Below are 24,310 nucleotides of genomic sequence, written 5' to 3'. Positions count from 1 at the left end.
CATCGGATATTTGATTATACGGAAGCAGCACTACTTCGAGAGAGAATACATTATACAAGACGAGAGATGGATTCTGTTGACCGTAAGTTACTGCAGTTACATTTATTCCTTGCTAGTAAGATACAGAGAGCCCTATGGAATAAAATAGATTGCCTTACATTTCGATCTATGGAAACCATGATGGAAACGACTACTAGAAGGCATAAGAAGAAGTTCGAAAAGTTACAAACTCATGCAGAATCTACAAATAATATAGTGATGTCCGAAACTGTTATTAATAAGTCAGACAGAGTTTTATCTCAAGACGAAATTTCAGTTCTTGCAAAAGGAGGAAACTACTCTATAACACCTCCGAAAGTTCCTGTTGAGGATATTATTGCAAATGTAGAAGCAGGTATACGTACTCTCCCCAAAGAAACTGCAAATGCAATCCGGATCGAAACCACTAGAGTATTATGCCGCAGTAAACCTCTGGAAAGTAATTTAACCAATGGCGAAAGAAAGGCTCTGAGAGATTTAAATGCAGATGAAGACATAGTGTTTGTTCCTGCTGATAAAGGGAATGCTACGGTCGTTTTAAATACAGAAGATTATCAAAGCAAAATTTTGAATCTTTTAACGGCAGGGCAATACAAAAAACTTAAGAAAGATCCTACAGCCAACGTACTACGGAAACCAATAATTTGATAAAATCGGCCACTTCTATTCAAAAAGAAGAAAAAAGAGCTTTATTGAAGACTGAAGCTATGTGTCCTAGACTCTATGGCCTACCCAAGGTACATAAGAAGGACCTTCCTCTGAGACCGATTGTTAGTGCTATCAATTCTCCTACGTACGAAATAGCAAGATATCTAACAACTCGCTTACAACCATATTTAGGAAAAACGGATTCATATATAAAGGACTCACGTCATTTTATAGAGAAAATTGAAGGTTTAATTCTGACTCCTGAAGATATTTTAGTAAGTTTCGATGTAGTATCTTTATTTACTATGATTCCAGTTAATGAAGTTATGGATTTTATAACGGATATTTTTCCAGAAGATCTGACTGCTCTTTTCAGACACTGTCTTACTTCCAGTCATTTCCAGTGGAATAATGAGTTTTACGAACAACTTAATGGCGTAGCAATGGGTAACCCATTGGGTCCTGCAGTAGCTAATTTCTACATGGAGAAATTCGAACAGTCAGCCTTGGAGAAAGCAGATAAGAAACCATCTCGCTGGTATCGGTATGTAGACGATACATTTGTGGTCTGGCCACATGGTAGAGAAGCCTTAGACGAATTTTTTGATTACCTTAATAATATAAATCCAAGAATCCAGTTTACCATGGAGAGAGAAAATGATAACAAAATACCGTTTTTGGATGTTTTAGTTATGAGACAGACGGATGGAAGCTTGAAACAACAGATTTTTAGAAAAATAACGCACACAGACAGATACTTACATAAAAACTCTAACCACCATCCAAAACAAAAAAAGAGGTGTGATTACAAGTCTCGTTGACAGAGCCAGACGGATTTGCACGCCAGAGTATCTAGACGACGAATTAAAACATCTGAAGCACGCTTTTGAGAAAAATGGCTACTCAAAGAAAGAAGTAAGCAGAATTCTGCACCCAAACAACAAAAAGGTTAAGGACAAGTGCGAAAAACGATGGAAGAATACAGTCTCTCTCCCTTTTATAAAGAAAGTAACGGATCAGATTGGAAAGATTTTAAGTAAACATGATATTAGACCTGTTTTTAGACCAACGAAGAAAATTTGTCATGTTCTTCGGTCTGTAAAAGATAAACGCGCTCCTCTATCAGCCAGTGGCGTATATAAAATTCCGTGTACATGTGGTAAAGTTTATGTTGGAACAACAAAAAGAAGCGTAAATACACGGTTAAAAGAACACAGAAGTCTTTGCCGATTAGGAAAAACAGATAAATCGGCTGTAGCAGAACACGCTTTTCAGCCAGGAAATCATCAAGTGAAGTTTTCAGAAACAAAAATTTTATCTACGACGACGAACTATTACCCACGGCTTTGCAGAGAAGCAATTGAAATATATAAACATAGGGATAATTTTAATCGGAAAGAAGATACCATGAAACTTAGTGATATTTGGACAGTAGCACTACAGAATTGCTAGACAGTTTTATCCGTGACAAGATTACGATCGATAGTTAAGTTTTATCTCTGACAAAGGTTATCTCTGCATATCACGTGTAACTCTGGTCACGCCCACTTTCTACGATACATAAGTCGCTCTCAGACGTCCGACCCGTCAGTCGGCAAGACTCACCGGAGGAGAAACACCCCTCTGAAGATGTCCAGCGAAGCACTGGACGAAACGTTAGGAGCTGAAGAGTTTCGTGGACCACGACCTTACATCCCGCAAGGTTTACCAGAAGATATGTCATCCGGTCGTGAAAGCCTTCATACTATGAATAATGAAAATGCTGGGCAAAATATAGCCCTGTTTGTGAGAAATGTGGCTATTTATTTAGCAGCACAACAGAGAGAACTTGCAGTAGCATTCCAGTTATCTTCAGCGCAGTTGTATCGACAGGGAGGTGGCACAGAAGGATCCGGACCACCAAAAAGGAGAGGGGATAAAGGCAATACTACCTTCATCTGGTGGTGTATTGGGGTTGGCAAAATATTGCCGTTATATTGGCCAGGGACGTAACTTCCCCTTAGGGCTGGTATAAGACCCAATACAAATCTTACAAAATAAACACCAACAGGAAAAGAATGAAAAATACACCCCAATCTCACATTCCCAATACATGGTGCACTTTATTTTCCTTATAGAAAGAGGTGGCATTGCTTTCTTGGTTTCAGGGAGCCATCCCAGTGACTGTCATTTTCTTCTGGGTGTCTTGTAACAAATCCATGTCTCTGCCTCTGGAAATCCTTTTCAAAATACATTTTCTTCTGTCCCATAACCCCGCAAAAAAACACAAAAGGCTGGTCCCTGTACTTCCCTTTTTTACTGTCAGTGCCCATCTTGTGCCCAATCTTTTTTTAGTGCATATGTTCAGTTACAATTGCATGTAATAAAGATCATGAAGTGTTTTGAAAGTAGATTGACACATCATAAATTGTTGTTCATCTATTCATCAATGCAGCACACCAATTCTTCAGTGTTGAAAGACAGTAGATGCACTCCTCATTGTGGATATTTTTCCTTCCTTCATCAAACACCTTAGTCCACTTTCACACCACACCTTCACTCATCACATTCTCTTGGTAAGTTTCACTTATCTCATGATAAATTTTATGCTGGCAGATAAATCAATTGTTTTGAACATGATTACTGACAAATAATGATTTCAGATGTTAACATAATGAAACAAAATGGCTAGGCTACTTTGTTCTCGATGAACTGTAACTGTGCATGAGCAACCATCGTGCACTCAGTAGCATGGGAAGTATGTGCAAACAGTACTTGTTTTCTGGAACAGCTCTGAAGAACTAAATTTTGGAATCAAATATGAAAGAAAAGATTCTGCAGCCATACAAAAATCACTTCATGCAATAGCTACATTACAACAAGCTGCATTCGAAGACATGATGACAAAGCAGCTAATTCTGCAAAAAGCAAATTTACTCAATTGTGAAGCAAAGACTTTAGCAGTTTTCTAAACCCTCAGAAAACTGTTACTTCAGCATTCCACCTACGGAACACACTCTCTGATTATGAACCAGAAGTTAAACTCCGAGGACAAACCCTGAAGTACTGCAGCACACCGAAGTACCTTGGGATAACACTCGATAAGTCTCTAACTTCCCGACAACATCTCTCCAATGTGGCCGCCAAAGTGAAGACCCATAATAATATCATTCAGAAGCTTGCTGGTACCTCCAGTGTTGTAGCACTCAAATCCTAAGATCAACTGCTTTGGCACTATCATACTCTGTCGCTGAATACTGTTGTCCAACTTGGATGAACAGTGCTCACTGTAGCAAGATAAATGTGCAACTCAACTAGACAATGCGACTTATCACAGGCTGCATACATAGCACTCAAACTGCATGGCTACCAGTTTTAAGTAAAATCCAACCTCCAGCTCTACAAAGATCAGATGCTCTCCTGAAGATCTGGAAGAACCCCCAGCTACCCCTACACAGCGATATATTAATAGCAGAACAACAGCGCCTGAAGTCAAGAAAGCCACCTTGGCGAACTGCGCAACATCTTCAAGCCTCCGACTTTAACATCAACGAAGTATGGAGAAGTCAGTGGGAAGAATCATCGGTGTTCAACGGTCATCTGGTTGAAAAGCCTTTCATGCTAGTTCCAGGTTTCACACTCCCCAGATGCCAGTGGAGAACCATCAACCGCATCTGAACAGGACAAGGGAACTGCAGATATCTAAAGGACAAATGGGGCTGGGCAACATCTCCAGATTGTGACTGTGGAGCTGCCCTGCAAACAATATATCACATTGTTGGTGACTGCCCAAAACGAGCCTTCGGGGGATCAATAAATGACATCCACCATGCATCAACTGAAGGGCTCAACTGGACTTAGAAGTCTAAGAACTTGTGTAATGTGTACATAATTTAGCATAATACTTTGGACATTTGATACTGTACCTGTATTTTGCTTGTCATTTTTTACACAGTATACTCTTAAAACTGTGTATTTGAGCCAAGCCCTGTATCATCATACAATAAATAAATAAATAAATAAGACTCAAATCCAAACAAGGTTTGAGCCTTTATCTTCGCTATCTGGGCCAATGAATGTGATTTTAAGTAATAGTGGTAAGGGAAATGAAAGCTGAGATTTTTTTCTATTTTTGGGTATAATGTGACATGCAGTTCCAGTGGCTATTGTCTTTTCAAGACTTGTTGAAATGCAGCTAAAACAGAATAATAAAAATCATCTGATAAGTATCTTGACTGCTATTTGAACTTAGAATGATATAACTGACACACTTTGTCTGAGTTTATTGTGGACACTATCAAAAATGATGATGGATTTTACCTCATTATAACATTATTTTTCAGTTGTCAAGTGTCAATTTTGTTTCTTTCTTCAAAGTTACTAAAGGAACAATAGTAGTTAATGAATCAACTAACAACTATTAATTGTAATACACTTCGGTAAGAGAGATAAATTCTTTGAACTTTCTATGTGTTTCCAAAATCTGGATGCTAATTTGATCAAACATAGATGTTACATCTTTAGGTACCTAGTTTCTAATTTTCTTAGCGACAGTTATGAAATAAGATCTGATAAAATAAATGCTACGTTGAACCCTATCGAAGGTTACATGCATGTGCCAGGCAGGTATTACACTTTAGCACTTGTCAGAAAACACTGCACATCGTTGTAAGTTTAAAGGTGCTAGCCATAAATAGCTGACCTACAGAAACATTTTCAGACCAGCTATCATTTCTCAAATGAAACAAACAGTAAGCTGCTAACCAGTAACTACTACTTTACAGGAATACTTCCTTACAACCACATTGATTGAAGAAATCAGCACTTTGAAATTCCTTTTATTCAGCCACTCACTTCCATCAACAATCATATGCTCCCATAAGATGAAACACCAGACAATAACAACATTTTAATGGCAGCTGTGCAAATGCAGAGGCCAGGTGTGATTAAAATGTTCTCTTACATGTCAAAAATAACTGAGCAACCGTACATAAGAAGTAACACCAATTTTGTTATGATCTCCAAGCACCATGGCAGCATGGTAATAGTCTCTCTCTCAAAACACATCTGTGTTTCCATCAGGAGGCAGAGGGTATTACATAAGGTCTCGAATTTGTCACTTCACTTGCACTGAACAAGAGTCTGATCATATGTACTATTAGCATTCAATATCTCTAAACAGACCAGCAACACCTGTGAATAACAGGTACGTGATATTAATCCCCGATGGATCTTCGAATGACTGCTTCGTCAGATGTATGAAATATCAATCCAAATGCTAGTAGTTAAAGTAATAACTTGTTCTTTGATGATCCTCTACAGATCTCCCCTCCACACACACACACACACACACACACACACACACACACACACACACACACACACACACACACGAGAGAGAGAGAGAGAGAGAGAGAGAGAGAGAGAGAGAGATAGAATTCATAAACAGAGAATTAACATTTAGATTCAACTTAAACTAATACTGTGTATTCAAGGAGACTTGGAATATTCTCTACCAATACTTACAATGTGAAATGGTTTCGTGCAGAATAGCTCAGCAGTAACACACGTAATAACAGTCTTCAAAAAATTAACAACCTACATGTTATTCTTCCCACACATCTCCATATTTGTTTTTTGGTTTGTTCCAAGAAGGTGGTGGTGTAGGTCTTTTAGGTGCCTGTTCCTCCAATGGTGTTTGTTGACGAATTACGGTAGGCACCTCATCAGTACCCGCTATACCTCTGAAATAAAATCAACAAATTACACAGAGTTTATGTGGTAAGAAAAAAAACAAGGGACTATTCTTTTTATGACAGTTTGTTAAATGGGGACTGAGGAACAAAACTACAAGGTCATTAGTTCCTCATTCACAAACAAGTCTATGGAGAATGGCACGCTAACTAGAATTAAGAGCCATCCAAGCATGTTACCATACATATGGCTTCCAAAAGGCATTTGACTCCATATCAGATCAAAGCTTATTAATGAAAGAATGATCAAAAGGGGTATTGAAAGACATTTGTGATTGGGTCAACGGTTTCTAGGTAGAAAGGGCATGTTATCTTGGCTACAGATAAACAAAAGATATAGAAAAAACTGTAATTGTGACACAGAGAAGTGTTTTAGGATCCTTATTGCTCATTTATGTCTAAGTGACCTGACAGACAATATCAAAAGTATCCTTAGATTATGTTTTGTCTCCAGGTGAAGCAGTTGTCTAAAAAAGAGAGAGAAGGGGGCGGGAGGAACAAAACCACACAAACATCCACTGAGATCTTGATAAGGTATCAAAAAGCTGCAGATATGGCTAACTTGCTTCAAATATTCACAAGTGTAAAACTATGCACTTCACAAAATACAAAACCATAGTATTCTACGACTATAGTATCAAAGAGTTACAACTAAAACCAATTAACTTATAGGTATAAATGGGAGTAACATTTTGAACATATATGAAATGGAATGACCACATAGGCTCAATTTGGAGGTAGCATACTTTATTAATTGGTAGTGTAACAGGAAAATATATGGCATCTATAAATGAAAATGCTTACATGTAATTTGTGCAACACATCACTGAAGTGAGTGGGACCCATTTTAAATAGGACTTAACAATGAATACTGAACATGTGCAAAGAAAAGTATCACAAATGTTCAAAGATTTGTTTCACTCACAGAAGCATTTCACTGAAAAGCAGAAAGAAACTGAACTGGCAGATGCTTTAAGGCAGATCCTACCATCCTGTGAAAGCACTTTATTCATAGCTGTTATTTTTCAGCAACTGTAGTATATCTTTCAGAATAAAATTCAGTTGTCAGTTGCAAATATATTTTTATTTCACTTTACTGGTTTTGAGAAATTAATTTGTTATCTTCAGAAGACTAAAAAGTTAGGGATATTATAAATCTTCAGACCTTGGCTATACATTTATGTAAAATATAAGAAGTGTATTACAGAAACTTACTTAGTATTGGTTTAGTAGATGTCAGTATCTTCTTCACAGAAGCACAATGCCATGATACGTCCAAATATGTGGGTATGTGATTTAAAAACAGATTGATAATTCACAGTACCTGAATCACTTGCTCAATAAAGAAAGTGAGAATTCATGTAAGTCCATTTTTGTAGGATATCTCAAAATCTAAAAACAGCTTCTTCCTCCTCCATCCTCGCACAACATGGAAATTTTGCATATAGTTCACATGGGCTACAAAATGAACTCTTTAGAAGAATTTGAAATATATAAACATTCCCACCTCAATTCACAAGCTCTGTTGAATGATCAAATTGTATTAAAAAGAGACACTATTTTGAGTGCACGGCATATCTCATAAAATGTGAAAATTAGCCCATTCCCTTTATATATAAGAACTGTGCGCTATGTTTTCCCACAAGTATTATATACAATTTCCTTGTATACCTTAATTATACTTTTTACAAGCTTTTATAAAATGTTCCTTGCTGCTGGCACAACACACTGACACGTACATAGATGATTTAGTTCTGTAAATCATCTATTTGTCAATTTGTGTTTAATACAATCAAATATAATACACACATTTTTGGACATATCATGGCATCACACTTCTACAAAGAAGATACTGATATCTGCTAAATCAATACTAAGTAAGTTTCTGTAACACACTTTTTTTGTACTTAGCATATATGTTTAGCCAAGGTTTGAAGTTTTATAACATTCTTTATTTTGTAGGCTTCTGAAGATGACAAATTAATTTTTCGAAACCAATAAAGTAAAATATAAATGGATTTGCAACTGACAACTGAATTTTATTCTGAAACATCATGTGAAAACCTACTGACAAATCTCCATGGACTAATACTAAGTGAAGAATCTGAGAATACACTAGAGTTCCCTATGAACTGTTCCCAAAATTAGACTAGTAAGAGTGTGTACAGAGGCATTTAAGTCGCAATTTTTGTCATGCTCCATTTACAAATATAAAATGAAAGAAACCTTAACATGACATGTAATAGCAAGTACAACATGAAATGGATTCAACAGTGATTAGTGAGTATTGTACTTTCAATTATCAACTAAAACCGAAGAAAATGGTGGGTTGCCAATAGAGAGAGGTGGCGGCAAAAACAGTGAATTTGTTTCTTGAAAATATTATACTCTTTGTTACCTCTTATTGTAAGTAAGATAAAGGAAAAAGAACAGAACTGAAAGCCAGTCTTTATGAAATGGGGGTTAACACATTGATGCTTCATCATCCAATACATAGCGCGAAACATTTTAATCCATGTTCTTAAAGTGGTTTTTGTGCACAAAACTCTTGAAACATCTCTTGCTATACCTGTATGGTTTTGTTTTCTTTTGCTCATATTCTTCTCTGTTCTTCCTACGCAGTTCTTCATATGTTGTAGAACGCTGCTGTGCCTCAGGCAGAGGCATCTCTTCTTCAAATGCTGGTGCTAAAACACAAATGAAAATAGAGAGGCTGGCTTTAATTCTTGCACATTTAATATATGACATGGTCATGGTCTGTGACAATGTTGAAGGATAAGCAGATTATTTATTTATTTACTGCTTACTTAGCCTGATCAGATTAAGGCCTTAGGAGCCCTCTCTTACAACTGCCGAGGAATAACACACAAAAAATTTACATAACGGTCAGATAATTATTTCCATTATTAATAAAAAATAATAGTTGGCAATTATGATAATAATAATTAATGGAGGCACTAAGAATGATACTGATCAATTATGCACTTTTGAAGCCGTGTTTGGTATTGAAAGAAATGGAAGAGAGAGGAGTAGAGTGAAATGAAATTGACAATGGCTGTTTCGAAAGAAGAGACTTTCGATAGAAAACTCTGTAGACTAGGGGAGGGGAAATATGGAGGAGGAAAGGCTGAACAAGAGTGAGCTGCAGAGGAGAATTTGGAAGAGGTGGGCCATTATATATCTTCTGAAGTTCGAAAGGATTTTAATTTCTCTAATATTTTGAAGAAGACTGTTCCAAAGTCAGGTTCTTGATACAGAAAATGATTTAGAAAACAGGGCAGTGTCGTGCTTAAGTACAGGAGGATTTTAATTTGTTGAAAATTAGTATTTATGCTGTGTTTGCAATGACTGAGATACTATACTGGATTGATAATCTCTACATTTATTGCACATAGCCATGGTAACTATTCATGGGAAAGAGCAATATGGTCAAAACAGTGTACTTCACAAATAAATTGTGCAAAAGCATTCATTACCAGTTAAGACATATTGAAAATATGTACCTAAATAGGACCAACAGGCTGACAACATTTTGTTTCTTTATCAGTATTTTGTATTGTCCCACAATGGAAAATTCGGGATGAAATAACAACATTACAAAAAGGGTACATTGCTACTGACCATATAGAGATGTTGAGCTGCAGAGAAGCACAACAATAAGACTGCTATACATTTGAGCTTCCGGCCAAAAGGCCTCCTTCTGAAGTAGAGAACACACACATTCACACAACCACAACTCACACACAACGACCACTGTCTCCGGACACTGAGGCTAGACTTACTTATGTAAACCTGTCAGAGGAAGCAACACTGGGGTTCAATATCCCACTGACTTTGAGGCCACTGACGATGGAGTTTAAGCTCAGACTGGAGAAAAATGGGGTAGAAATAGGGCACATCCTTGTAAAAAACCAAACGAGCATTCATCTGAAATGACTTAAGGATACAATGAAAACTCTAAATCTGGATAGTGGGACAGGAATTTGAAAGGTCTTGCTCGTGAATGTGAGACCGGTGTCTTAAAATTGCACAACCTTGCTCATGGGCATTTGTCTCCTCTTTGTCAGCAAGCAGTCTTCAATTGTTATCTCGTGTACCTCACATTTTCTTGGGAACAGTCTTCTTTAAAACACAACTGCAGATTTATTTCTTATACTGTTTTGTTCACTTGCTCTCAGATGTAATTGTTCTCATATACTTATTCACTCCTATTTGTTGCCCCCCCCCCCTCTCACTCCCTCCCTCTGCTGTTTATGATCAGTTTTCAGATTCCTACTTAGTTCATTTTGCCTACTCTCAGTAAATCTACAATATTACTCCAGATCACACTACTTTTGATGGTGGTCTCTGTTCACATCAAACCCACCAGTCTAATCCACTTTGACAGCTGCCTCTGTTGTTACATTTAGTATCTTTTACTTCACGGTAGGTGAACCTGTGATGGTGCAGTCCTTAAATAAGTAACTGCATTCTTATGAATGATTTTACATTACACCACACCGCCTTCACCTAGAACTCATTAGTTGGCTCTTACACTGAAGGAATACAAACTGAAGTGAGAGTGACTCATTTTCTTACCGTATTTGAACTAAAAATATTTTTCATTGAGGGTCAAATATTCTTTCTTTCTACGAAGCCTTTACCAGAAGATCCATTTTGGATGTAAAGTAACCTCTGCAATTTACTGCAAAGCAAAATTTAATCACAAAATCAATGTAAACCTATTCTCTGCAGATATGCTTCAATGGTTTATATTGTCTTCTATAAATAACTGCAACTGATTATTACCAGTGTATGTTTTCCTAACAAATAACAAGAAATTGACCTGATAATTGGCTCCTAAATCAGGACCCTATTGCCAGACTGTGGGAGACTTTTTATACGGGAAATAATATGGTTATCAGGATCCAGCTGAAAACATTAAAGTGAGACTGGTATTTAACTGGAAAAGCTGTATAAGGTGAAATCCATATGCTTGCAGTACATTCCATACACTGTACCGTTTGAAATGTTCTACCCCATTAAGAAAATTGAAGAAATCACAAAGGTAATGAACAGGCTTTTATTCATTCATTAATCCATGAAAATGTGAAAACTACTTACAGTCAAGAGTTGGCCTGTATGTATCATCTAACCCTTCACTCACTGGGTATCCAGAATCCAAGTCATGTTGTGGTCCTACATCTGAGAATGTATCCAAACTTCCAAATGTTGGTAATGACACTCCAGCACCAAAACTTGGATCCATTGTTAGTCTGCAACACCAAAAAATGGTATCTTCAATATTTCAAAAGGTTTACATGAAAGATAATTACTCAATGAGAATGAACTACTCGCCTCCTGAATCACAGTATTTTCTGAACCTCATTTTCTCAAAGGGTTGAAGCAGTAGTTTAGACCGTGTCTCTTCAATAGATATATATTACCTCTAGGCTGGGACTTTATTACAACTCATATAAAGTCTTGTACTATGGTAAATAGTGTTTCAACTCCAGCAACTGTGACAAGTTGGTCACAATCTGTTACATATGACACTGTTGGCATTAAATAACTTACGTGAGGCATAATAATAATAATAATAATAATAATAATAATAATAGTAATAGTATTAATAATACTGATGATAATAAAGCCATCACCAGAGATAGCACAAAATGTCAAAACATTTATAGACTTAAGGAGGGATGTACATAAATTAGTCTTTTTTTCTTTTTTTAACTAGAAAGTTCTGTGGCATGTTGGAACTGTTGTCTACATTTGTCAGAATGTAATTTGTACAATAAATGGTTTAAAAGCCATCTAGTACCAACAAATGCACAGTGACTTGACCCTTTTTTACACAACTCTGTCATTGTTTGCAATATTTAATTACTTCCTCGCATCAGGGAAGACACCTGCAGAGTACAGAAGGCTGTCAGCCCATTGACCATGTCATTAATTACGATTTACTACAGAAATGCAAACATGATGGAACCCGAAACCTCATTTAGAAGAGACACCCTAAAAAAACATTTTGCCCAGCTACTGTTACTAAAATTCCTCATATGATGCCTGTTTGGTGTTTGATGATGCTGACACTGGAAGAATCGGGACTCTTACAAGACTAGGATTTGATGCAATTTGCTCCACTGAAAAAGACTGATGATGTGTGTAACGTCAGAGGAGGATACTGGCAAAAGTTAATGCCGGAAGGATCATACTAGAAGAAGAGAGCTGCATTGAAGACCTAAAAGATCAAATGTATGGTGATGGCCAACATTAAAGAACTTATTTCTGTCACAAATACTAATAAAATCTTTTTTCTGTGTTTCCCACAACTTTCATTTTTAAGTGTATATGGAACATTTTCTGCTAAACCACTGCAGATCAAAAAGTGGGATTTGCTACGGACTTCATACATACTGTAACACAACTTCTTGTTTATTATTATAAATATCTGAGAGCTGTGGAGCACCAAGCAGTCAAGATTTTTACAACTTCCCGTGGCACAAAATGCCTATCGAGCAGAAAGCTAGAACTGACACTTTAGGAAGTCACGACAGCATGTTGCACTGATTTGTATAACACAGCTTATTTGTTCTCCCTATAGAAGTAAGTAACCATACCAAATTTTATCATTTCATTTATATTTAATTTTTTTTTTTTTTTTTTACAGCACTTCAACATTTGGAAATTTTGTCTTTTTAACACTGGCTGTACAAAATGACATTTGCTACCACTTAGAAAGTAAGTTACCATTTCTTTATTTATCATTTAAATTGTAAAATTTGGTGGTTATACTCTATGGTATAGAAAGAACAAAGCCTCATATCTGTGAATATAACCATCAGCACAGGAAATAAAAGGTATACTTTCATCTATATAGTTCAGTTTGTGAAAATACATTGTTTCTCCGTTACACTGAATATCACATAAATGGAAAGAGACACACTCTAAATTCCTTTTCTGAAACATAAACCTCAAAGCATGGTCTTTCACTTAGGAAAATAGGACTCATATGCTGTTTGTTCCCTTTATTTTCTTTTTTCAACAGATAAAATGGCTCTGAGTACTATGAGACTTAACATCTGAGGTCATCAGACCCCTAAAACTTAGAACTACTTAAACCTAGCTAACCTAAGGACATCACACACATCCACGCCTGAGGCAGGATTCGAACCTGCAACCATAGAGGTCGCGCAGTTCCAGACTGAAGCGCCTAGAACCGCTCAGCCACACCAGCTGACTCCAACAGATAAACTTTTTTAATTTCTTCTTGAGAACCTAAAATAAACCTTGAAATTTCACAAGATCTGAACAGTACATTGGTGGTAAAGCTGCAATTGTAAGTGACTGAACTTACAGAAACAGGCTCACAACCAACAATATTTAAAAGTTAGTTACAGTTAATTTAATCTTTTAAACAACATGTCACACAGTTGATGTAATGTGCAAAAGTGATATATTTTTGAGCTGGGGATACATATTCCTCTGAAAATTGTTATATTCTTCCAGCTGATTTTTTAGATGGTTCAATGACCGTGAACACATGAAGAGCTGGAACCAGAAAAATATCACTTCACTTGGGATAATAAAATGATGGTGAGAGATCTGAATGATATACAAAGTACAGTAACATCACACACTGTTGTATTCAGTTTAATGATTATCCCAAATTACCAGAAAATTTAATATTTACAAGCTATGTACATTTTGTTATGGGATCAGTTTTCTTCTCTACAAAGGATGCCAATTTATTCCTTAAATTATCTTTCAAGGTGAGCTCCCTGTCACTATTGATCTTCCAAGTTTCCATGTTTCCTAAACAATGTTCCTGTTCAAAATTATGGACACCTCTGATTCCAGGCAGTGCATGAATTTTGTTAAGGGAGGCATGTATTGGACTTTTGGACTCTTCAGACATAAAATAAAACTTAATTTGGTGATGTTAACACTAAAGCACTGAAAGAAATTTATCTAATGCAGACAATATTTGACTTCCTATGGGTTTTGTAAACTTTCCTGTATTCTAATCTTAGTAGAGATTGAAGCCAGGAACATTACAGGAACAGAGGATATGTTGCAAGGATAATTCCCATGCATGCAGTTCAGGAAAGCTGGTGTTCGGCCAAGAGCAGAGCTGACCACCCAGTGGTGGAAAATACTGCTGAGCACAACAGTTTGATTTCACTGGCAGCTTCACTACCCATGCTATCTGGACTACATCGATGGGAGTTATCCTTGCAACACATCCTTTGTCCTTACAAATCCTCCTGGTTACAAATGCCCAGCCCCTCACCCACCTCCACCTTGCTACACGACCCTACCTTCACTCATCATATATCCACACCTTCTCTCCCACATCCTCCCCTTCTACCATTCTGTCATCCACTCCCAACGCACTTCCCCATGGTACTGGTAACTTTCAATAATTAGATTCTTTAGGAAACTTGGAAGAAAGGAGATCAGCAGTGATGTGGAGCCCATCTTCAAAGATAATTTAAGAAATAAATTGTCAACCTTGGAAAAAAATGGAAATTTGTTGGGAAGGGGGAACATTGCTTGGACTGTGACAAGATGCTCAGACTGCGCAGGTGTCAACCTTCTGCATGAGAAGAAAACTTTATCGCATAAAGATATATACATAGCTTGTAAATACTGTAATAAGTGCTAATTCGGGATAATCATTAAACTAAATACAACAGATCATGATGTTGCTGTACAATTCATGCATCCTTCAGATCTTTTATTGTCATTCCGTTGGCAGAAGTGAGGCGATATTTTCTGGTTCCAGTTCACGGGCTTATTGTTGAACCACTTGAAACATCAACTGGAAGAACTTAGAGGAGTGTGTGTCCTCTATTGAGAAAATATTAAAAAGTTACTGAAACAACTGCGTGAAGAGTTTGACAGAGCACTGAAAGACCTGAGTCGAAACAAGGCCCCGGGAGTAGACAACATTCCATTAGAACTACTGATGGCCTTGGGAGAGCCAGTCATGACAAAACTCTACCATCTGGTGAGCAAGATGTATGAGACATGCGAAATACCCACGGACTTCAAGAAGAATATAATAATTCCAATCCGAAAGAAAGCAGGTGTTGACAGATGTGAAAATTACCGAACTATCAGTTTAATAAGTCACAGCTGCAAAATACTAACGCGAATTCTTTACAGACGAATGGAAAAACTGATAGAAGCGGACCTCGGGGAAGATCAGTTTGGATTCCGTAGAAATGTTGGAACACGTGAGGCAATACTAACCTTACGACTTATCTTAGAAGAAAGATTAAGAAAAGGCAAACCTACGTTTCTAGCATTTGTAGACTTAGAGAAAGCTTTTGACAACGTTAACTGGAATACTCTCTTTCAAATTCTGAAGGTGGCAGGGGTAAAATACAGGGAGCGAAAGGCTATTTACAATTTGTACAGAAACCAGATGGCAGTTATAAGAGTCGAGGGGCATGAAAGGGAAGCAGTGGTTGGGAAGGGAGTGAGACAGGGTTGTAGCCTCTCCCCGATGTTATTCAATCTGTATATTGAGCAACCAGTAAAGGAAACAAAAGAAAAATTCGGAGTAGGTATTAAAATTCATGGAGAAGAAGTAAAAACTTTGAGGTTCGCCGATGACATTGTAATTCTGTCAGAGACAGCAAAGGACTTGGAAGAGCAGTTGAATGGAATGGACAGTGTCTTGAAAGGAGGATATAAGATGAACATCAACAAAAGCAAAACGAGGATAATGGAATGTAATCAAATTAAATCGGGTGATGCTGAGGGGATTAGATTAGGAAATGACACACTTAAAGTAGTAAAGGAGTTTTGCTATTTAGGGAGTAAAATAACTGATGATGGTCGAAGTAGAGAGGATATAAAATGTAGACTGGCAATGGCAAGCAAAGCGTTTCTGAAGAAGAGAAATTTGTTAACATCGATTATAGATTTAAGTGTCAGGAAGTCGTTTCTGAAAGTATTTGTATGGAGTGTAGCCATGTATGGAAGTGAAACATGGACGATAACCAGTTTGGACAAGAAGAGAATAGAAGCTTTCGAAATGTGGTGCTACAGAAGAATGCTGAAGATAAGGTGGGTAGATCACGTAACTAATGAGGAGGTATTGAATAGGATTGGGGAGAAGAGAAGTTTGTGGCACAACTTGACTAGAAGAAGGGATCGGTTGGTAGGACATGTTTTGAGGCATCAAGGGATCACAAATTTAGCATTGGAGGGCAGCGTGGAGGGTAAAAATCGTAGAGGGAGACCAAGAGATCAATACACTAAGCAGATTCAGAAGGATGTAGGTTGCAGTAGGTACTGGGAGATGAAGAAGCTTGCACAGGATAGAGTAGCATGGAGAGCTGCATCAAACCAGTCTCAGGACTGAAGACCACAACAACAACTGAAACAAATTATGCTTACCACAAGCATTGCTATTTTAAAAAACTGAATCAACTTTAACTTTTTTTCAATATTGTTGGTTGAGCCTGCTCCTTTCATCAGTTCAGTCGCTTACATTTTTAAACACAGATTGTTTCAGACCTTTGAAATTTCAGTAGTTTATGTGAAATTCTCAAGCAAAAACTAAAAACATTTATCTGTTGCTAAAATGAAAAACAAAAGATGAACAATCACTTCATTAATTTTATTTTCCTAAGTGAAAGACAATACTTTGAGGGTCATTTTGCAAAAAAGAATATTTGAGATTACCCTTTTCCATTCAAGTCATATTTAGTGTAATGTAGAAACCACGTCTTTTGCAATATAAACTACATAGATAAAAATAAATTTCTTTTCCTGTCTTAATTGTTCTATTTATAGGTATGAGGATTTTCCCCCTTTTCTTTTACAATCCTTATACTACAGTAAATATTACCATCAAATTTTACAATCTGAATGGTAAATGAGGTAATTTAATTTCCAAATGTGTGCAAGTGTCAATTTGTGTCATGACAATGTTAAAACCAACAAAACTTACAAACTTTGTAGTGCTATAAACGGGAAATGGAGAGATGAAAATAGCTAACAGGAAAACAAGTAAGTCTAGTTTCATCTAAATCTGAGATGTTAGGTGAGAATTTTTCTGTCTGAATTGACATGGAATGATCTGGCATTGATGGAAAAAAAAGTTGTGCTAAGACTAAAGAGATGGGCCCATTTTCAGAGCATATATCAATATGAGATCCAGGAACCAACAGGGCAACACCCTCGAACAACTTCCCAAGGACCCATATCTGGCTTTCTACTCCATAGATATAGTATCCTTTCATAACAGATGTATAGATGCACAAAATCTTAGAGAATTTACTAACTACATCAGAAGGTGTGGCTCTCGCACCATGCACGATAACGTTCTTTGACAGTTGACTTTGAGAGTGACAACCACATAGTTCTCAATAAGATATTATTTCTTGTTCTGCCACCTGCACATTATGGTAAACAGAAAATTCCTCCTTGGTACTAAAAGAGAGAAACTTCGATTTGTAGTAGCTGACGTGCTGATACTCATTGTGAGTGGTCACTGGGGAATGACTTAGCATGAATTGTCCACCCAGTGCCATATGTACCAACCAGGCATTAACAGATACATAAAATTTCTTATCTGCACGTATGAGGTGTGATTAGAAATTATGGTAAATAATTTTATTAGAAGAAATTATGGTAAATAATTTTATTAGAAGAAATTATGGTAAATAATTTTATTAGAAGAAATTACGGTAAATAATTTTATTAGAAACAAAGTACACGTAATTTGAGTTAATCTCCTTTAAAGTGCTGTCCTTGGCTGGCAATGCACTTATCCCAAACGTTGACTGGAAACATTTCTGGAAGGATTCATTAGGAAGCACTTTCAGCTGCTCTGTCGTGGGCCCCTCAGTGTCAGGAATGGAGTCAAAATGTTATCCTGTAAGCATGGTTTTAATATTTGGAAAGTGCCAGGAGGCGCATGGTGCTAAACCTGGTCAGTAAGGCACATTTGTGGTAATCACGAAGGCAGTGGGTGAGTATTAACACACTCAAACACATGTTTCCTTCTTCATTCCAAATATGTCCAATGGCTAAAATAAAATGTGGAAGCAATACTCTTTCTTGAAAATACAATAAAAAGATATTTGTGTTGTAATGTACTGCTTCTTACTGATGATCATTATAAAGCTACATTAAATACAACATGTAAAGCAATACTGGTGAAAACACTAAAGTTGGCAGTCTTCGTCTTTTTCTATATTTTACACTTTTTTGGGTCAGTCTGTTGAAAAGTGTAAAAAGGAGATTTTACTGTATCTCTAATTGCATAATACAAGCTCAGCAAGATTAACGGTTCACCGTTTTCTGTAAACAAATCATAAACTTGTTCCATTATTCCCCTGGCAGTGTCTGGTGCAGTTGCATGTGGGCCCCTTATCAATGTACTAATGTCAGCAGCATGTATTACTGTTCCTGAAGAGTCTTTTTTTGGTGTTATGGTTCCATCCATGCAAAGATGCCATACCAATCTTGTTTCCCCATCAGAATTGTATGATCTACATAATCAAAGGCCATGGAAAAATCACTGAGAATTCCAACAAGATAAATTTTGTTGCTTAGTTCTTCTATAATTGAGTTTGTAACATCATACATTGCATTCCTACGTCAAACTGAACTGCTGTAAAGAGGCTGTTCTCAGAAAGATGGCTTAATATTTTGCTGTGAACTATTTTCTCAAAAACTTTTTAGAACATGGAATGAGGGAAATTTGTTTATAATTAGATTATTATTATTATTATTATTATTATTATTATTATTATTATTATTATTATTGGGTTGTGGGGTGCTCAACTGTGCATTTATCAGTGCCCGTACAAATTTCCAACCTTTGCTCAGCCCAATCTCGCCACTTTCATGAATAATGATGAAATGATGTGGACAACACAAACACCCAGTCATCTTGAGGCAGGTGAAATTATAATTAAAAGGCAGATGCTCAGCTTATTATTAGAGGTCTGCTGCTTATCTCCACATATTTATACTGATGTAGTGCATACTTCACTCTTCCAGCAAAAGCACCTTGACTCATTGACTCATTACAAAGTTAAGGATTACACAAAAAAAGTCAGCCCAATATTTCAGTACTTTGACTGAGATACCAGTATACACAGAAAAGTAACTACTTTTTGAGACCAATGAGTTTCATGATCTCTCAAAGAGATGAGTTGGCAATACCAACGTCTGATGGTGGAGTATGGATTGCCTACATAAACAAGTCTATGGGATTTGCTTTTGACGGACATATTTTTGTTATTCCTGTGTTTTCAGCTACAGATATGAAGAGTTTAGGAGCCAATGATTTTAATTTTATATCATTTGTTTTACTGCTATACTTATCATTTGTCTTGCCGAGTTCATTTGTTTCATGCCTAATTTTGTCCAAATTGTTTTTGCCTTGTTCTTAATTTCGAATTTTTTGAGGACAGTATATAGTTTATGGCTTTTTAAAGACACACTGAAGAATTCTGCAATACTGCTGCTGCTTGTAATGTATTTTTAAGCGTTAATTAGAGCTAGCCCTTTGCACTAAATAAAGCTCACTCTCTCTAGTACCTGGTCTTTTGATCCCATAAATCAGCCAAGCTTTCTTTTGGCTTCCACTGCAATGCCCATCACATGTTGTAGAGGAAAAACTGGGTTCATAAGGTTGTAATAGTGTCTTTAGAAAAGAAATTTCTCTACTGTGTATCCTTAGTGAACTACTACTACCTTTTTATGATGTTAAGTCACTCTTAATGGTGAAACTAAGTAAGCATTTAGAAATCTGTGAAATTTCCTTTTCCTTTCTTACTTGAATATGACTGATGAGGATGCTTTATAGCTGCCATTTGACCATCATCAACAAATAAACCACGTATTATGGGGCTAACATCTATTTCAGTAAAGACATATTTAAAAATAAATTATCAGTCACTGTAGCACTATGTCCCATTCTTGTCGGGAATGTTATTGAGGTAGTCACATAAAAGTTACTCCAAATATCCTCGATCAGAACTATCTAAGATGAACTCTTTACTGAAATCACCACATACTATCATTTCTCAGTTATTTCAACTAAGTATTATTAGTAACTCCTTTAAGCATTTCTGCTGTTACTACAGAGTGTCAGAACTGTTGCACTGTATATTTCCAAGTCTATTATTGAAGTGCAGCATTCAAATTAGGTGGTCAATGTGGTATTCACTGTGGTGTGTGGCCTGTGACTTCACTCCACTTATTGTGTTATTGTGTATATAGCTACTCTCCCTTTCCTCAGTTATGTTGCATTAACATGAATTCATCTACATGCAACTGATCAATCTCTAACTTCTAAGTATCTGGCTCATGTAATAACATCACAGAAATGCTGAAAAACCTGAATTAATAGACACTTTAAGAGAGTAACAGCAACTATTCCGTGAAAGCCTACTGCTTACAATGTTACAAGAACAAGCACGAAGCAATGAATACACATGTACTACAGCCCCATACACATTGTTCTTGTATAGACTGCTACAAGACAAAATAAGACTAACTCCAGCATGCACAAAAGCATTCAAGCAGTCATTCTTACGGGACTCTATTATGTGAATGGAAAGGAAGAAATCCTAAGTTGTGGTCAATGGAAATTATCTTCTACCAAGCACTTCACAGTGCCCACTGGTTTGCAAAATATGGCTTTACATGTAGATGACTCAAAATACATATGTAAGTAATTTATCAAATTACATGGACTGGTGACCATAAACCCCCCCCCCCCCCCCCCCCCACACACACACACACACACACACACACACACACACACACACATTGCTTGTAGATTACAAATATATGTCCGTCCATGGTACCAGACACTTTATTCACACATACAACCCATTATTTCCCCCTAGTTCTGTTTCTGTCCTCATGTTAGGGAGCACTATTTAGAAGCAACTATTACAGTTCTAAGTATAATTAAAGAGACTGGCATAGTAGTATACAAAAAAAACAAATAATGAGCTTATAACAACAAATTGGTGATTCATCATTAGAAATGGTTTACAATTGTACAACGAACTAATGCTCAAAATTACAATATATTTTTTATCCAATTATATTGTAAAAATTACAGTTAAAACCTGTCCTCACATTTCTTGATTTCCTTGTCTCTTCCTTTGCCTTAGAGCTTCTCCAATACGACTGTTGGGAAGCTGCATCAATTTCTCAGCACATCTGCTCTGGTATGATACTTTCCCTACAAAATAACCCAAGAGGCCTGCCACAATGACTTTTGGGGTGGCACCAAAACGAGGGTGAGCCTTGAAGTAACCTACAAACAAGGGAAGTAGTATGTATAGTTACAGGTATGTTTTGTTATGTAGTAGAAATGAATGGAGGATATGATACAATTTTTTGTCAAATTTTAGCAACTATATGTACACAATAGAAAACATATTTCACTATATTCTCACTTCAAAATCAGTCAGTTTCTATAAGCAACATTAGAGGAGAGCATTAAAGGTCTAGACCAGGGCTGTGGCATACTTACATGATTAGTGCAGCAAATGTTGTCAGTGCTAACTCTGGGGGACAATGGGAAGAAAGAGGGTGTGTTGCCTGCTGACTCTTTATAGCCAATGAGAGAGCAGGGAGCAGACGGTGTGTTTCACGTAATATTGTCACACAAGCGGAAGAAATAGACGAATATTTTGATAACTATGATTATAAATTTAATTTAAGCTGTGGTATTAGGTCCCAAACTAACTACAAACTCTTAACTTGTGACTTTTGGGTGAAATACTCAAATTTACGTCACAATGCAGATTTTAAATTTATTTTGTGTGAGTAAAACTGTTGCATTTTAGTCCAATCTAGGCCTTGCGTTAAGCTACAGATTTGTCTGTCGCCAGAATGAGGTATTTTAGCTTTCACATCTATTTGCTTTGCTAACTCACAACCAAACCCTCACATTCCATTTCAACCACAGCCTCAATTTGTGACATACTCGGCAAAAAAGCGATCAAATATTTGTGAAAATGATGATAATAAATTTAATCTGTCTCTGTCCCAGCTTAACCACACCCTTGGAAACTGTGGCATATTAAAAAAAGCAGCTGAATATTTGTATAAATATTTATTACAAATAGTCAGCTGCTGCAACTGAAGCTGTACTGTTAGGTCCCAACATAGCCACAACCTTTTAATTCATGACATATTTGGAAAAAGTCAAACATTTATGACAACAGCAAAGAAGAGAATGATGTTGTTGTTGTGGTCTTCAGTCCTGAGACTGGTTTGATGCAGCTCTCTATGCTCCTCTATCCTGTGCAAGCTTTTTCATCTCCCAGTACCTACTGCAACCTACATCCTTCTGAATCTGCTTGTGTATTCATCTCTTGGTCTCCCCCTACGATTTTTACCCTCCACGCTGCCCTCCAATACTAAATTGGTGATCCCTTGATGCCTCAGAACACGTCCTACCAACCGATCCCTTCTTCTGGTCAAGTTGTGCCACAAACTTCTCTTCTCCCCAATCCTATTCAATACTTCCTCATTAGTTATGTGATCTACCCATCTAATCTTCAGCATTCTTCTGTAGCACCACATTTCGAAAGCTTCTATTCTCTTCTTGCCCAAACTATTTCTCGTCCATGTTTCACTTCCATACATGGCTACACTCCATACGAATACTTTCAGAAATGACTTCCTGACACTTAAATCAATACTGGATGTTAACAAATTTCTCTTCTTCAGAAACGCTTTCCTTGCCATTGCCAGCCTACATTTTATATCCTCTCTACTTCTACCATCATCAGTTATTTTGCTCCCCAAATAGCAAAACTCCTTTACTACTTTAAGTGCCTCACTTCCTAATCTAATTCCTTCAGCATCACCCGACTTAATTAGACTACATTCCATTATCCTTGTTTTGCTTTTGTTGATGTTCATCTTATATCCACCTTTCAAGACACTGACCATTCCATTCAACTGCTCTTCCAAGTCCTTTGCTGTCTCTGACAGAATTACGATGTCATCGGCGAACCTCAAAGTTTTTATTTCTTCTCCATAAATTTTAATACCTACTCCGAATTTTTCTTTTGTTTCCTTTACTGCTTGCTCAATATACAGATTGAACAACATCAGGGACAGGCTACAACCCTGTCTTACTCCCTTCCCAACCACTGCTTCCCTTTCATGTCCCTCGACTCTTATAACTGCGATCTGGTTTCTGTACAAATTGTAAATAGCCTTTCGCTCCCTGTATTTTACCCCTGCCACCTTTAGAATTTGAAAGAGAGTATTCCAGTCAACATTGTCAAAAGCTTTCTCTAAGTCTACAAATGCTAGAAATGTAGGTTTGCCTTTCCTTAATCTTTCTTCTAAGATAAGTCGTAAGGTCAGTTTTGCCTCACGTGTTCCAGTGTTTCTACGGAATCCAAACTGATCTTCCCCGAGGTTGGCTTCTACTAGTTTTTCCATTCGTCTGTAAAGAATTCGTGTTAGTATTTTGCAGCTGTGACTTATTAAGCTGATAGTTCGGTAATTTTCACATCTGTCAACACCTGCTTTCTTTGGGACTGGAATTATTATATTCTTCTTGAAGTCTGAGGGTATTTCGCCTGTTTCATACATCTTGCTCACCAGATGGTAGAGTTTTGTCAGGACTGGCTCTCCCACGGCCGGCAGTAGTTCCAATGGAATATTGTCTACTCCGGGGGCCTTGTTTCGACTCAGGTCTTTCAGTGCTCTGTCAAACTCTTCACGCAGTATCGTATCTCCCATTTCATCTTCATCTACATCCTCTTCCATTTCCATAATATTGTCCTCAAGTACATCGCCCTTGTATAGACCCTCTATATACTCCTTCCACCTTTCTGCTTTCCCTTCTTTGCTTAGAACTGGGTTTCCATCTGAGCCCTTGATATTCA

At 37.0% G+C, this 24,310-nt stretch overlaps 1 protein-coding gene across 2 annotated transcripts in view; it reads right to left on the bottom strand.

The window, feature by feature from the left end:
* LOC124612269 (OCIA domain-containing protein 1) overlaps positions 1-24,310 on the bottom strand; it is a 52,244-nt gene that overhangs the window by 22,420 nt on the left and 5,514 nt on the right. The window contains exons 3-6 of one of the 2 annotated variants that reach the window (XR_006979519.1): positions 21,531-21,711; positions 11,523-11,674; positions 8,989-9,106; positions 6,193-6,410 (exon numbers count right to left, since the gene is read on the bottom strand). Coding sequence is in view for 1 of the 2 variants with exons in the window: in XM_047140364.1 (XP_046996320.1) it covers positions 6,272-6,410; positions 8,989-9,106; positions 11,523-11,674; positions 21,531-21,711 (590 nt within the window). In the remaining variant the exon portion in view is untranslated. The remainder of the gene's footprint in view (positions 1-6,192; positions 6,411-8,988; positions 9,107-11,522; positions 11,675-21,530; positions 21,712-24,310) is intronic. The other variant, XM_047140364.1, reaches the window with a different exon arrangement.

Source organism: Schistocerca americana, chromosome 4 (genome assembly GCF_021461395.2).
Source record: "Schistocerca americana isolate TAMUIC-IGC-003095 chromosome 4, iqSchAmer2.1, whole genome shotgun sequence".
NCBI lineage: Eukaryota > Metazoa > Arthropoda > Insecta > Orthoptera > Acrididae > Schistocerca > Schistocerca americana.
The sequence above is the reverse complement of the archived record's forward strand: the minus strand, read 5'-3'. Positions and strand labels throughout refer to the sequence as shown.